This window comes from Oncorhynchus kisutch, linkage group LG15, assembly GCF_002021735.2.
Source record: "Oncorhynchus kisutch isolate 150728-3 linkage group LG15, Okis_V2, whole genome shotgun sequence".
Lineage (NCBI taxonomy): Eukaryota > Metazoa > Chordata > Actinopteri > Salmoniformes > Salmonidae > Oncorhynchus > Oncorhynchus kisutch.
Genome location: NC_034188.2, coordinates 2,914,723 through 2,931,643, shown reverse-complemented (window position 1 = coordinate 2,931,643; position 16,921 = coordinate 2,914,723). Strand labels below are relative to the sequence as shown.

The 16,921-nt window shown below is 39.7% G+C and overlaps 1 protein-coding gene across 1 annotated transcript; it reads left to right on the top strand.

The window, feature by feature from the left end:
* The first annotated feature begins 595 nt into the window (after positions 1-595).
* LOC116353683 (protein atonal homolog 1-like) lies at positions 596-2,607 on the top strand. Its single transcript, XM_031791355.1, has 2 exons — positions 596-2,110; positions 2,155-2,607. Exon 1 carries the CDS (start codon positions 852-854, stop codon positions 1,659-1,661), a length of 810 nt encoding a protein of 269 aa, XP_031647215.1. The 5' UTR covers positions 596-851; the 3' UTR covers positions 1,662-2,110; positions 2,155-2,607.
* The last annotated feature ends 14,314 nt before the right edge of the window (positions 2,608-16,921 follow it).

The following is a 16,921-nucleotide window of genomic DNA, read 5'->3' as shown; positions in this document are numbered from 1 at the left end:
GTTGGCAGCAACACAAACTAGAGGAAGATCAATATTCAGATGAAGTTTGGGGAGATGACAATGCGAGTACTCCACAACACGTAGTCGTGTATTGGTTGTACTATTCATATACATAATTAATCTGTTTTATAGGTGAAACTGCCAAGAACTCAAAAAATAGCCCTTAGAAAAAATGTGTATTCGATCAACAGAAATTGTTCGTTTTTTTTTAATGAGACCAAAAAGTCCTCCAATGTTATCTGGGATCCAATAAACGCGACTCTAGTCGTGAGAATTCATTCGTTTCTTTTTAAGTAAAAATAAAAATACACCTTTATTTTCTCCAAGACAAAACTAAACTTCTTCAGACAGAATAATAAATGACCTCATATAACAAGTGAATCCAAATGTCAATCAACATCATGATTGACTTACAACGCACAATGGTTTCAGAAAATAAATTAAGATTGCCCCAATTGTTTTCTTTTGTCGGAAAGACGCAACCATTCGCTATTGGCTGTGCGATCCAAACCTGTGTGCCTCCTAGGGCGGGGTTGGGTGGAGGGGGATATAGTACTGACGGATCAGCCAGGATCCGGAGGTGACAGCCAGGAGATTGTCACAAGTGAGTCAACTCTTAGCGCCGTCCTTGGAGTTTGGAGACACATTTGCAGCGCTGTCCAAACCTGGTTTTGGTGGAATTCTTTAGATTTCACCTTTTTTTTGGGGGGGGGCTCTGAATTTCCTCATAATTCTCCAACTAACTTTTACCGCTGTCCTTGAATATTCAAGAGACGTTCCACTGCTGTGCAAATATTAGTTATCCAAGATAGCGCGAAATAACTCACAACAGCTCTCCAACCGAATCGTGGATGTCTGTAGCGGTTATGACAGCTAAAACCGAACTGTCCGGCTGGCCAGACTTCTCAGCTGAGGACTTCCCCCTGTTAGAACAGTCGAAACTGGGACATCTCGGATCCAGAACCTGGGTAAAATCTCCAGGAGGAGGGCAGTCTCCATACTCACCAAGAGATACGGGCCATTACGCACACAGCGGCTCCATGGATCTCTCACTGGAGAAACTCATGTCGGTGAGTAAACTAGCGGACAGTGGTGTCAGGATAGAGATGGACCTGGATGCAGTACAGGCGGACCAGGGAGAAGGAGGTAACCGTAAGCAGAAACGCCGGCGCGTCGCAGCTAACGCCCGGGAGAGGCGAAGGATGCACGGGCTGAACAAGGCGTTTGACACGTTGCGGAGCGTGATCCCGTCCAACAATAATAAATTGTCCAAGTATGATACTCTCCAGATGGCTCAGATCTACATCCAGGAGCTTTCGGAGCTGCTTACCGGTGTGGTGAAGCCAGAGAGCCGGGGAGGGTCGCGGAGTGGATGCACCTCTCCGCTGGGGTCTTTCTCTCCAGAGCCCGGGGAGTGCGGTGGCAGGATGACTGGGATCAGCTCAAGCCTGCAGGACTCCACCTCCCCGCTGCCTCAGAACATGAGACTGATCGGAGATCAGGAGAACACTGGCCCCGTCGGTCACCTCATCATTCTGTCTGCGCCTAAATCTGACCTAGGATCGGGGAATAAGAGGGTCTCTAACACATCTAACGGGAGTGATGGAGAGTCGTCGCATTACAGTGATTTTGAGGACGGGCAGGCCGGCAGACAGTGCTAATTTTAGAGACTGAACGACACAACAGGAACTCTTATGGGAGACGTTTTAATATGGAATGTTTAATATTTGATATAAACTGTCTGTGTTTTCGAATACATAATTACGGACACCAAATGGTTTAGATTGAGACAGTAGTCTATGCCTACTCTCCACTACATTTAGTCAAGAACACATTGGTCTCATCTTGCCATATGTATTAGATATGGACACCAGGGTTGGGGTCAATTCCATGTTCAATTCCCGTCAGTTCAAGAAGTACACTGAAATTAAAATTAAAATGTCTTCAATGGCTTGCCAATGGGAAAAATTGGAATCTGAATGTATCCTAAACTCTGCTTGTCGGCCATCTTGAAAAGTTCTGGGTTAGATTGAGATGGTCGTCTAGCCTGCATTTAGACAGGAACTCGAATATCCCAGTGAGCAAAAGATGTCCCTTTTTATAGTAAAAGGTGGTGTTTTGGAGGCAGTAGTTGCAGACAAACTGCAGTAAAAGGTGGTGTTTTGGAGGCAGTAGTTGCAGACAAACTGCAGTAAAAGGTGGTGTTTTGGAGGCAGTAGTTGCAGACAAACTGCACTTATTATTTCAAATAAGGGTTTGAAAATGAGTCTTCTACTCATAGGGACGTTTCATCATGTTATATTTATTTTTAAATATCGACACTGATAACAACAAAAAAAAGAGGTAGCCTACTGTGTGATATTGTAGACTGTATTACGTATTTAAACAAGGCCTTGTAGTAGGACTTCTCATATGACTTCTCATAGGGGTTTTATTTCCTTCCTCGCACTTTATTGACTAAATAAGTCTGGAACATTTGGTTTCAATGTCTGGCTGCATTTATATCTAAAAAAAAACATTTTTTAAACATACTTTGTGTATTGTTATTTTGTATACTTGCAATATTCGTTTTTGATGGAATAAATAAAGTTTAGTATTTGGTAGATACATATTTCAAATGGTTTCTTCTTCTTCTTCTTCCATTTCTCCAGGATAATTCAGTCTTTGTCTGATTTAATTTCAACAGCTTTAACACTACTATGCTACTCAATATATTTTGTTTCAATATATTTTTAATGTAATGCAAGAGATACATCCATAATGGTGAAATACAAAATGCACACATTGCACTTTTGATGTAGAGGCCTACACTTTGAATACTGAGGGTATAACAGTCACCTCCCCATGTCTTCTAGTTCTGATAGAGTTGGTATAACGGTCACCTCCCCATGTCTTCTAGTTCTGATGGACCTGATAGAGCTGGTATAACAGTCACCTCCCCATGTCTTCTAGTTCTGATAGAGCTGGTATAACGGTCACCTCCCCATGTCTTCTAGTTCTGATAGAGCTGGTATAACAGTCACCTCCCCATGTCTTCTAGTTCTGATGGACCTGATAGAGCTGGTATAACAGTCACCTCCCCATGTCTTCTAGTTCTGATAGAGCTGGTATAACGGTCACCTCCCCATGTCTTCTAGTTCTGATGGACCTGATAGAGCTGGTATAACAGTCACCTCCCCATGTCTTCTAGTTCTGATAGAGCTGGTATAACGGTCACCTCCCCATGTCTTCTAGTTCTGATGGACCTGATAGAGCTGGTATAACGGTCACCTCCCCATGTCTTCTAGTTCTGATGGACCTGATAGAGCTGGTATAACAGTCACCTCCCCATGTCTTCTAGTTCTGATGGACCTGATAGAGCTGGTATAACAGTCACCTCCCCATGTCTTCTAGTTCTGATAGAGCTGGTATAACGGTCACCTCCCCATGTCTTCTAGTTCTGATAGAGCTGGTATAACGGTCACCTCCCCATGTCTTCTAGTTCTGATGGACCTGATAGAGCTGGTATAACGGTCACCTCCCCATGTCTTCTAGTTCTGATGGACCTGATAGAGCTGGTATAACAGTCACCTCCCCATGTCTTCTAGTTCTGATGGACCTGATAGAGCTGGTATAACAGTCACCTCCCCATGTCTTCTAGTTCTGATAGAGCTGGTATAACGGTCACCTCCCCATGTCTTCTAGTTCTGATAGAGCTGGTATAACGGTCACCTCCCCATGTCTTCTAGTTCTGATAGAGCTGGTATAACGGTCACCTCCCCATGTCTTCTAGTTCTGATAGAGCTGGTATAACGGTCACCTCCCCATGTCTTCTAGTTCTGATGGACCTGATAGAGCTGGTATAACGGTCACCTCCCCATGTCTTCTAGTTCTGATGGACCTGATAGAGCTGGTATAACAGTCACCTCCCCATGTCTTCTAGTTCTGATGGACCTGATAGAGCTGGTATAACAGTCACCTCCCCATGTCTTCTAGTTCTGATAGAGCTGGTATAACGGTCACCTCCCCATGTCTTCTAGTTCTGATAGAGCTGGTATAACGGTCACCTCCCCATGTCTTCTAGTTCTGATAGAGCTGGTATAACGGTCACCTCCCCATGTCTTCTAGTTCTGATAGAGCTGGTATAACGGTCACCTCCCCATGTCTTCTAGTTCTGATGGACCTGATAGAGCTGGTATAACAGTCACTGTTTTTTAGTGACGGTATGCATTAGTATTCACTGCTTCTTGGTGTCACTGTGGCCAGGGGGGGTAGGCAGGGCTAGGGGGGTTGGAACTTAGCCCGATCCTTACACACAATGTCAGAGACCTTCTGTTTAAAACTGACATGGACCCCCAGTGGGGGTGATGGAGCCACCCGAGCCCATCTCTTCTTCTCACTGTAGCTGGGCCTGCAGGTGGGACAGGTTTGGCATAGATCGGGACTGGGTTTGGGATTGAGGAAGGGCCCAGTGGTTGGGTCACTAAAGCATAGACACACTTTGAGCTAACCCACATCTGCTCTCTCTCCCTCCCTCTTCTCCTCTGACCTCTGACCTGTCAAAGCATAGTAGCAGCCAGTAGGGCCAGCATTAAACAGTTTGACCTCAAACATATAACCTGTGACCTTTTAATCTTTTAATTTTTACATGAAAAATGGCAATCCTTAGTTGAAAAAATTATGATATGTCCTCAATTTGAGAATACCAGTGTTGGGCTAAAACATAATGCTGAGATATATGAATGAGAGGCCCAGACACACACAGTATTTCTGCTCCCTTCACAATGGTTTATTCCTGCTAACATACAACATTTTGATATCACAGTAGTCTTTGTCAAGTGTCAGAGAATTGTAAACATTCGGTTACACGATGAGGGGTAACAATGCTGATCTAGGATCAGATTTGCTTCATAAATCACATTATTACATGTACAGGGGGAAGCTGATCCTAGATCAGTACTCCTATTCCAAGACACTATGTATACGAACCCTGAACATTGTGAACATTAAGGTTACACTATGAGTTTCTCTCTCTTATCTCAGTTAGTTTTATGACTGTAACAGGGTTGGAGATGTGGCTAGGGGGAGGAGAGATGAGGCTAAGGGGTGGATAGATGTAGCTAGAGGGAGGAGAGATGATGTTAGGGTGAGGAGAGATGAGGCTAGGGGGGGAGAGATGTAGCTAGAGGGAGGAGAGATGATGTTAGGGGGAGGAGAGATGTAGCTAGAGGGAGGAGAGATGATGTTAGGGGGAGGAGAGATGAGGCTAGGGGGAAGGAGAGATGAGGCTAGGGGGAGGAGAGATGAGGCTAGGGGGAGGAGAGATGAGGCTAGGGGGAGGGAGAGATGGGCTTTGAGATGTGGCTAGAGGGAGGGAGATGGGGTTTGAGATGTGGCTAGGGGGAGGGAGATGGGGTTTGAGAGGAGGCTAGGGGGAGGGGAAGAGGAGACAGGGTTTGCGAGGAGGGAAGGGGAAGAGGAGACAGGGTTTGAGAGGAGGCTAGGGGGAGGAGAAGAGGAGACAGGGTTTGAGAGGAGGATAGGGGGAGGGGAAGAGGAGACAGGGTTTGAGAGGAGGCTAGGGGGAGGAGAAGAGGAGACAGGGTTTGAGAGGAGGCTAGGGGGAGGAGAAGAGGAGACAGGGTTTGAGAGGAGGCTAGGGGGAGGGGAAGAGGAGACAGGGTTTGAGAGGAGGCTAGGGGGAGGGGAAGAGGAGACAGGGTTTGAGAGGAGGCTAGGGGGAGGAGAAGAGGAGACAGGGTTTGCGAGGAGGGAAGGGGAAGAGGAGACAGGGTTTGAGAGGCTAGGGGGAGGGGAAGAGGAGACAGGGTTTGAGAGGAGGCTAGGGGGAGGAGAAGAGGAGACAGGGTTTGAGATGTGGCTAGGGGGAGGGGAAGAGGAGACAGGGTTTGAGAGGAGGGAAGGGGAGGGGAAGAGGAGACAGGGTTTGAGAGGAGGCTAGGGGGAGGGGAAGAGGAGACAGGGTTTGAGAGGAGGCTAGGGGGAGGGGAAGAGGAGACAGGGTTTGAGAGGAGGCTAGGGGGAGGGGAAGAGGAGACAGGGTTTGAGAGGAGGCTAGGGGGAGGGGAAGAGGAGACAGGGTTTGAGAGGAGGCTAGGGGGAGGGGAAGAGGAGACATGGTTTGTGTAAACAGCAGTAAGAGAAGGAGGAGTGAGGTGGTGACCAACTGTTGTTATCAGGACTACTTCCTCATTGTTGCCAGTGGCTTTGTTGCATCCCAAATGGCACCCTATGGTCAAAAATGAGTACATTACATAGGGAATGAGGAATAGGGAATATCATGCCTTATAGAACATACCCTATAGGGAATATCGTGCTTTATAGAATGTACCCTATAGGGAATATCATGCCTTATAGAATGTACCCCATAGGGAATATCCTGCCTTATAGAATGTACCCTATAGGGAATATCCTGCCTTATAGAATGTACCCTATAGGGAATATCGTGCCTTATAGAATGTACCCTATAGGGAATATCATGCCTTTATAGAAGGCCTTATAGAATGTACCCTATAGGGAATATCATGCCTTATAGAATGTACCCTATAGGGAATATCATGCCTTATAGAATATAATAAATGTCGTTCCACTTCATGATTGTGTCCCACTTGTTGTTGATTCTTCACAAAAAAATACAGTTTTATATCTTTATGTTTGAAGCCTGAAATGTGGCAAAAGGTCGCAAAAGTTCAAGGGGGCCGAATACTTTCGCAAGGCACTGTACCCTATAGGGAATATCATGCCTTATAGAATGTACCCTATAGGGAATATCATGCCTTATAGAATGTACCCTATAGGGAATATCATGCCTTATAGAGATTATTATTCTTTACCTTCCGTCAGTCTCATTCCAAACGTTGCAAAATTCTTGGTTATCTGCACGAACCCTAGCATATATTATGCGATATACAAATTGGCTTAATTATTTATTTACTAACTAACTAATCAAATCACAGAAACACATGAAAACACATACAATTAGTTCATACAGTGGGTTGCTACATGATACAAAGAAAAAGTCCCTAGCGGGCTAAGTCGATATGACAGCTTGAAAACGGCGGAACTGAGAAAGAGCGGGAAAGACAAATGGATTCACTACACAGTCTGCAATTATATCCATTGAAATGCTAATCCTTTACACATGAACGGCCGCTCATTTGGAGAATAATTGCAGTGTATATATATATATTTACGGCGGTATGTCGTCGTTGTCTTCTCTGTTGGAATCCTGGAATGTCCTGTAGGGTTCATCAGAGTCTCTTCATTGAAGTCACACAGTCTTTCTCGGTTAGCATAGATACTTCAGACTACATTCAGAAATGTTCTCATAGAATAGCTGCTCCGGAGGTTGTCGGTATTCTCGTTGTAGATTTACGTCATTTCTATCTGCAGACTATTAATTGTGCGTCTAAGATTTGCTCTTATTCTGTAGTGATCGATAGTCTCAGGCTTTAAAGATTTCCATCCGTGTAGCCAATGCTCCACGTGGAATAGTCTTGTCCTTTGGTCGAGTTGTAGTTTAAACCACTTCCCACACCAGCGATGTTCCAATTCTACCTGTCAAATCATTCCAATTCAACCTGTCATATCATTCCAATTCTACCTGTCAAATCATTCCAATTCTTCCTGTCAAATCACTCCAATTCTACCTGTCAAATCATTCCAATTCTACCTGTCAAATCATTCCAAATCTACTTGTCACATCATTCCAATTCTAATTGTGAAATCATTCCAATACTACCTGTCACATCATTCCAATTCTACCTGTCAAATCATTCCAATTCTACCTGTCAAATCATTCCAAATCTACTTGTCACATCATTCCAATTCTAATTATGAAATCATTCCAATTCTACCTGTCAAATCATTCCAAATCTACTTGTCAAATCATTCCAATTCTAATTATGAAATCATTCCAATTCTACCTGTCAAATCAATCCAATTCTAACTGTCCAATAATTCCAATTCTACCTGTCAAATCATTGCAATTCTAACGGTCAATCCATTCCAATTCTACCTGTCAAATCAATCCAATTCTACCTGTCAAATCATTCCAATTCTACCTGTCAAATCATTCCAATTCTTCCTGTCAAATCATTCCAATTCTATCTGTAAAATCATTCCAATTAAAACGGTCAAACATTCAATTTCCAACGGTCATATCATTCCAATTCTACCTGTCAAATCATTCCAAATCTACTTGACAAATCATTCCAATTCTACCTGTCAAATCATTCCAAATCTACTTGTCACATCATTCCAATTCTAATTGTGAAATCATTCCAATACTACCTATCAAATCATTCCAATTCTACCTGTCAAATCATTCCAATTCTATCTGTAAAATCATTCCAATTCTACCTGTCAAATCATTCCAATTCTACCTGTCAAATCATTCCAAATCTACTTGTCACATCATTCCAATTCTAATTGTGAAATCATTCCAATACTACCTATCAAATCATTCCAATTCTACCTGTCAAATCATTCCAATTCTACCTGTCAAATCATTCCAATTCTACCTGTCCAATAATTCCAATACTACCTGTCAAATCATTCCAAATCTACTTGTCAAATCATTCCAATTCTACCTTTCAAATCATTCCAATTCTACCTGTCAAATCATTCAAATTCTACCTGTCAAATCATTCCAATTCTATCTGTAAAATCATTCCAATTCTACCTGTCAAATCATTCCAATTCTACCTGTCAAATCATTCCAATTCTACCTCTCAAATCATTCCAATTCTACCTGTCAAATCATTCCAATTCTACCTCTCAAATCATTCCAATTCTACCTGTCAAATCATTCCAATTCTACCTGTCAAATCATTCCAATTCTACCTGTCAAATCATTCCAATTCTACCTGTCAAATCATTCCAATTCTACCTGTCAAATCATTCCAAATCTACTTGTCACATCATTCCAATTCTAATTGTGAAATCATTCCAATACTACCTATCAAATCATTCCAATTCTACCTGTCAAATCATTCCAATTCTAATTATGAAATCATTCCAATTCTACCTGTCCAATAATTCCAATACTACCTGTCAAATCATTCCAAATCTACTTGTCAAATCATTCCAATTCTACCTTTCAAATCATTCCAAATCTACTTGTCACATCATTCCAATTCTAATTGTGAAATCATTCCAATACTACCTATCAAATCATTCCAATTCTACCTAGGGGGAGGAGAAGAGGAGACAGGGTTTGCGAGGAGGGAAGGGGAAGAGGAGACAGGGTTTGAGAGGCTAGGGGGAGGGGAAGAGGAGACAGGGTTTGAGAGGAGGCTAGGGGGAGGAGAAGAGGAGACAGGGTTTGAGATGTGGCTAGGGGGAGGGGAAGAGGAGACAGGGTTTGAGAGGAGGGAAGGGGAGGGGAAGAGGAGACAGGGTTTGAGAGGAGGCTAGGGGGAGGGGAAGAGGAGACAGGGTTTGAGAGGAGGCTAGGGGGAGGGGAAGAGGAGACAGGGTTTGAGAGGAGGCTAGGGGGAGGGGAAGAGGAGACAGGGTTTGAGAGGAGGCTAGGGGGAGGGGAAGAGGAGACAGGGTTTGAGAGGAGGCTAGGGGGAGGGGAAGAGGAGACATGGTTTGTGTAAACAGCAGTAAGAGAAGGAGGAGTGAGGTGGTGACCAACTGTTGTTATCAGGACTACTTCCTCATTGTTGCCAGTGGCTTTGTTGCATCCCAAATGGCACCCTATGGTCAAAAATGAGTACATTACATAGGGAATGAGGAATAGGGAATATCATGCCTTATAGAACATACCCTATAGGGAATATCGTGCTTTATAGAATGTACCCTATAGGGAATATCATGCCTTATAGAATGTACCCCATAGGGAATATCCTGCCTTATAGAATGTACCCTATAGGGAATATCCTGCCTTATAGAATGTACCCTATAGGGAATATCGTGCCTTATAGAATGTACCCTATAGGGAATATCATGCCTTTATAGAAGGCCTTATAGAATGTACCCTATAGGGAATATCATGCCTTATAGAATGTACCCTATAGGGAATATCATGCCTTATAGAATATAATAAATGTCGTTCCACTTCATGATTGTGTCCCACTTGTTGTTGATTCTTCACAAAAAAATACAGTTTTATATCTTTATGTTTGAAGCCTGAAATGTGGCAAAAGGTCGCAAAAGTTCAAGGGGGCCGAATACTTTCGCAAGGCACTGTACCCTATAGGGAATATCATGCCTTATAGAATGTACCCTATAGGGAATATCATGCCTTATAGAATGTACCCTATAGGGAATATCATGCCTTATAGAGATTATTATTCTTTACCTTCCGTCAGTCTCATTCCAAACGTTGCAAAATTCTTGGTTATCTGCACGAACCCTAGCATATATTATGCGATATACAAATTGGCTTAATTATTTATTTACTAACTAACTAATCAAATCACAGAAACACATGAAAACACATACAATTAGTTCATACAGTGGGTTGCTACATGATACAAAGAAAAAGTCCCTAGCGGGCTAAGTCGATATGACAGCTTGAAAACGGCGGAACTGAGAAAGAGCGGGAAAGACAAATGGATTCACTACACAGTCTGCAATTATATCCATTGAAATGCTAATCCTTTACACATGAACGGCCGCTCATTTGGAGAATAATTGCAGTGTATATATATATATTTACGGCGGTATGTCGTCGTTGTCTTCTCTGTTGGAATCCTGGAATGTCCTGTAGGGTTCCAATTCTACCTGTCAAATCATTCCAATTCTTCCTGTCAAATCACTCCAATTCTACCTGTCAAATCATTCCAATTCTATCTGTCAAATCATTCCAATTCTACCTGTCAAATCATTCCAATTCTACCTGTCAAATCATTCCAATTCTACCTGTCAAATCATTCCAATTCTACCTGTCAAATCATTCCAATTCTACCTGTCAAATCATTCCAATTCTATCTGTAAAATCATTCCAATTCTACCTGTCAAATCATTCCAATTCTACCTGTCAAATCATTCCAATTCTATCTGTAAAATCATTCCAATTCTACCTGTCAAATCATTCCAATTCTACCTGTCAAATCATTCCAATTCTACCTGTCAAATCATTCCAATTCTATCTGTCAAATCATTCCAATTCTACCTGTCAAATCATTCCAATTCTAATTATGAAATCATTCCAATTCTACCTGTCAAATCAATCCAATTCTAACTGTCCAATAATTCCAATTCTACCTGTCAAATCATTGCAATTCTAACGGTCAATCCATTCCAATTCTACCTGTCAAATCAATCCAATTCTACCTGTCAAATCATTCCAATTCTACCTGTCAAATCATTCCAATTCTTCCTGTCAAATCATTCCAATTCTATCTGTAAAATCATTCCAATTCTATCTGTCAAATCATTCCAATTCTACCTGTCAAATCATTCCAATTCTACCTGTCAAATCATTCCAATTCTACCTGTCAAATCATTCCAATTCTACCTGTCAAATCATTCCAATTCTATCTGTAAAATCATTCCAATTCTACCTGTCAAATCATTCCAATTCTACCTGTCAAATCATTCCAATTCTACCTCTCAAATCATTCCAATTCTATCTGTAAAATCATTCCAATTCTACCTGTCAAATCATTCCAAATCTACTTGTCACATCATTCCAATTCTAATTGTGAAATCATTCCAATACTACCTATCAAATCATTCCAATTCTACCTGTCAAATCATTCCAATTCTACCTGTCAAATCATTCCAATTCTACCTGTCCAATAATTCCAATACTACCTGTCAAATCATTCCAAATCTACTTGTCAAATCATTCCAAATCTACTTGTCAAATCATTCCAATTCTACCTTTCAAATCATTCCAAATCTACTTGTCACATCATTCCAATTCTAATTGTGAAATCATTCCAATACTATTTGTCAAATCATTCCAATTAAAACGGTCAAACATTCAATTTCCAACGGTCATATCATTCCAATTCTACCTGTCAAATCATTCCAAATCTACTTGACAAATCATTCCAATTCTACCTGTCAAATCATTCCAAATCTACTTGTCACATCATTCCAATTCTAATTGTGAAATCATTCCAATACTACCTATCAAATCATTCCAATTCTACCTGTCAAATCATTCCAATTCTACCTGTCAAATCATTCCAATTCTTCCTGTCAAATCACTCCAATTCTACCTGTCAAATCATTCCAATTCTACCTGTCAAATCATTCCAATTCTATCTGTCAAATCATTCCAATTCTACCTGTCAAATCATTCCAATTCTTCCTGTCAAATCATTCCAATTCTATCTGTAAAATCATTCCAATTCTATCTGTAAAATCATTCCAATTCTACCTGTCAAATCATTCCAATTCTACCTGTCAAATCATTCCAATTTTACCTGTCAAATCATTCCAATTCTACCTCTCAAATCATTCCAATTCTACCTGTCAAATCATTCCAATTCTACCTGTCAAATCATTCCAATTCTACCTGTCAAATCATTCCAATTCTACCTGTCAAATCATTCCAATTCTACCTGTCAAATCATTCCAAATCTACTTGTCACATCATTCCAATTCTAATTGTGAAATCATTCCAATACTACCTATCAAATCATTCCAATTCTACCTGTCAAATCATTCCAATTCTAATTATGAAATCATTCCAATTCTACCTGTCCAATAATTCCAATACTACCTGTCAAATCATTCCAAATCTACTTGTCAAATCATTCCAATTCTACCTTTCAAATCATTCCAAATCTACTTGTCACATCATTCCAATTCTAATTGTGAAATCATTCCAATACTACCTATCAAATCATTCCAATTCTACCTGTCAAATATTCAATTTCCAACGGTCAAATCATTCCAATTCTATCTGTAAAATAATTCCAATTCTACCTGTCAAATCATTCCAATTCTACCTGTCAAATCATTCCAATTCTACCTGTCAAATCATTCCAAATCTACTTGTCACATCATTCCAATTCTAATTGTGAAATCATTCCAATACTACCTATCAAATCATTCCAATTCTACCTGTCAAATCATTCCAATTCTACCTGTCAAATCATTCCAATTCTACCTGTCCAATAATTCCAATACTACCTGTCAAATCATTCCAAATCTACTTGTCAAATCATTCCAATTCTACCTTTCAAATCATTCCAAATCTACTTGTCACATCATTCCAATTCTAATTGTGAAATCATTCCAATACTATTTGTCAAATCATTCCAATTAAAACGGTCAAACATTCAATTTCCAACGGTCAAATCATTCCAATTCTACCTGTCAAATCATTCCAAATCTACTTGACAAATCATTCCAAATCTACCTGTCAAATCATTCCAATACTACCTATCAAATCATTCCAATTCTACCTGTCAAATCATTCCAATTCTAATTATGAAATCATTCCAATTCTACCTGTCCAATAATTCCAATACTACCTGTCAAATCATTCCAAATCTACTTGACAAATCATTCCAATTCTACCTGTCAAATCATTCCAAATCTACTTGTCACATCATTCCAATTCTAATTGTGAAATCATTCCAATACTACCTATCAAATCATTCCAATTCTACCTGTCAAATCATTCCAATTCTACCTGTCAAATCATTCCAATTCTTCCTGTCAAATCACTCCAATTCTACCTGTCAAATCATTCCAATTCTACCTGTCAAATCATTCCAATTCTACCTGTCAAATCATTCCAATTCTATCTGTAAAATCATTCCAATTCTACCTGTCAAATCATTCCAATTCTACCTGTCAAATCATTCCAATTCTATCTGTAAAATCATTCCAATTCTACCTGTCAAATCATTCCAATTCTACCTGTCAAATCATTCCAATTCTACCTGTCAAATCATTCCAATTCTACCTGTCAAATCATTCCAATTCTACCTGTCAAATCATTCCAAATCTACTTGTCACATCATTCCAATTCTAATTGTGAAATCATTCCAATACTACCTATCAAATCATTCCAATTCTACCTGTCAAATCATTCCAATACTATCTGTCAAATCATTCCAATTCAAACGGTCAAACATTCCATTTCCAACGGTCAAATCATTCCAATTCTACCTGTCAAATCATTCCAATTCTATCTGTAAAATCATTCCAATTCTACCTGTCAAATCATTCCAATTCTACCTGTCAAATCATTCCAATTCTATCTGTCAAATCATTCCAATTCTACCTGTCAAATCATTCCAATTCTACCTGTCAAATCATTCCAAATCTACTTGTCAAATCATTCCAAATCTACTTGTCACATCATTCCAATTCTAATTGTGAAATCATTCCAATACTACCTATCAAATCATTCCAATTCTACCTGTCAAATCATTCCAATTAAAACGGTCAAACATTCAATTTCCAACGGTCAAATCATTCCAATTCTACCTGTCAAATCATTCCAAATCTACTTGACAAATCATTCCAATTCTACCTGTCAAATCATTCCAATACTATCTGTCAAATCATTCCAATTCAAACGGTCAAACATTCCATTTCCAACGGTCAAATCATTCCAATTCTACCTGTCAAATCATTCCAATTCTATCTGTAAAATCATTCCAATTCTACCTGTCAAATCATTCCAATTCTACCTGTCAAATCATTCCAATTCTATCTGTCAAATCATTCCAATTCTACCTGTCAAATCATTCCAATTCTACCTGTCAAATCATTCCAAATCTACTTGTCAAATCATTCCAAATCTACTTGTCACATCATTCCAATTCTAATTGTGAAATCATTCCAATACTACCTATCAAATCATTCCAATTCTACCTGTCAAATCATTCCAATTAAAACGGTCAAACATTCAATTTCCAACGGTCAAATCATTCCAATTCTACCTGTCAAATCATTCCAAATCTACTTGACAAATCATTCCAATTCTACCTGTCAAATCATTCCAAATCTACTTGTCACATCATTCCAATTCTAATTGTGAAATCATTCCAATACTACCTGTCAAATCATTCCAATTCTATCTGTAAAATCATTCCAATTCTACCTGTCAAATCATTCCAATTCTACCTGTCAAATCATTCCAATTCTACCTGTCAAATCATTCCAATTCTACCTGTCAAATCATTCCAATTCTACCTGTCAAATCATTCCAATTCTACCTGTCAAATCATTCCAAATCTACTTGTCACATCATTCCAATTCTAATTGTGAAATCATTCCAATACTATCTGTCAAATCATTCCAATTCAAACGGTCAACATTCCATTTCCAACGGTCAAATCATTCCAATTCTACCTGTCAAATCATTCCAAATCTACTTGTCAAATCATTCCAATTCTACCTGTCAAATCATTCCAAATCTACTTGTCACATCATTCCAATTCTAATTGTGAAATCATTCCAATTCTACCTGTCAAATCATTCCAATTCTAATTGTGAAATCATTCCAATTCTACCTGTCAAATCAATCCAATTCTAACTGTCCAATAATTCCAATTCAACCTGTCATATCATTCCAGTTCTACCTGTCAAATCATTCCAGTTCTACCTGTCAAATCATTCCAATACTACCTGTCAAATCATTCCAATTCTACCTGTCAAATCATTCCAATTCAACCTGTCAAATCATTCCAATTCAACCTGTCAAATCATTCCAATTCTACCTGTCAAATCATTCCAATTCTAATTGTGAAATCATTCCAATTCTACCTGTCAAATCAATCCAATTCTAACTGTCCAATAATTCCAATTCAACCTGTCATATCATTCCAATTCTACCTGTCAAATCATTCCAATTCAACCTGTCAAATCATTCCAATTCTACCTGTCAAATCATTCCAATTCAACCTGTCAAATCATTCCAGTTCTACTGGTCAAATCATTCCAATTCTACTGGTCAAATCATTCCAATTCTACTGGTCATATCATTCCAATTCTACTGGTCAAATCATTCCAATTCTACTGGTCAAATCATTCCAATTCTACTGGTCATATCATTCCAATTCTACTGGTCAAATCATTCCAATTCTACTGGTCAAATCATTCCAATTCTACTGGTCAAATCATTCCAATTCTCCCTTCCAAATCATTCCAAATCTACCTGTCAAATCATTCCAATTCTACACTTACATACACTTAGGTACAAGTTAGGTTTGTGTACATACACTTAGGTTTGAGTCATTAAAACTCGTTTTCAACTACTCCACAAATTTCTTGTTAACAAACTATAGTTTTGGCAAGTGGGTTAGGACATCTACTTTATGCATGACACAAGTAATTTTTCCAACAATTGTGTACAGACAGATTATTTCACTTATAATTCACTGTATCACAATTCCAGTGGGTCCAAAAGTTTGCATACACTAAGTTGACTGTGCCTTTAAACAGTTTGGAAAATTCCAGAAAATTATGTCATGGCTTTAGAAGCTTCTGATAGGCTAATTTATATAATTTGAGTCAATTGGAGGTGTACCTGTGGATGTATTTCAATGCCTACCTTCAAACTCAGTGCCTCTTTGCTTGACATCATGGGAAAATCAAAAGAATTCAGCCAAGACCTCAGAAAAAAAGTAGACCTCCACAAGTCTGGTTCATCCTTGAGCAATTTCCAAACGCCTGAAGGTACCATATCCATCTGTACAAACAATAGTATGCAAGTATAAACTCCATGGGACCACGCAGCCGCCATACCGCTCAGGAAGGAGATGCATTCTGTCTCCTAGAAATGAACGTACTTTGGTGCGAAAAGTGCAGGTTCAAATGTATCTATATTCAGTAAAACGAGTCCAATATCGACATAACCTGAAAGGCCCCTCAGCAAGGAAGAAGCCACTGTTCCAAAACCACCATAAAAAGCCAGACTACAGTTTGCAACTGCACATGGAGACAAAGATCGTACTTTTTGGAAAAATGTCCTCTGGTCTGATGAAACAAAAAT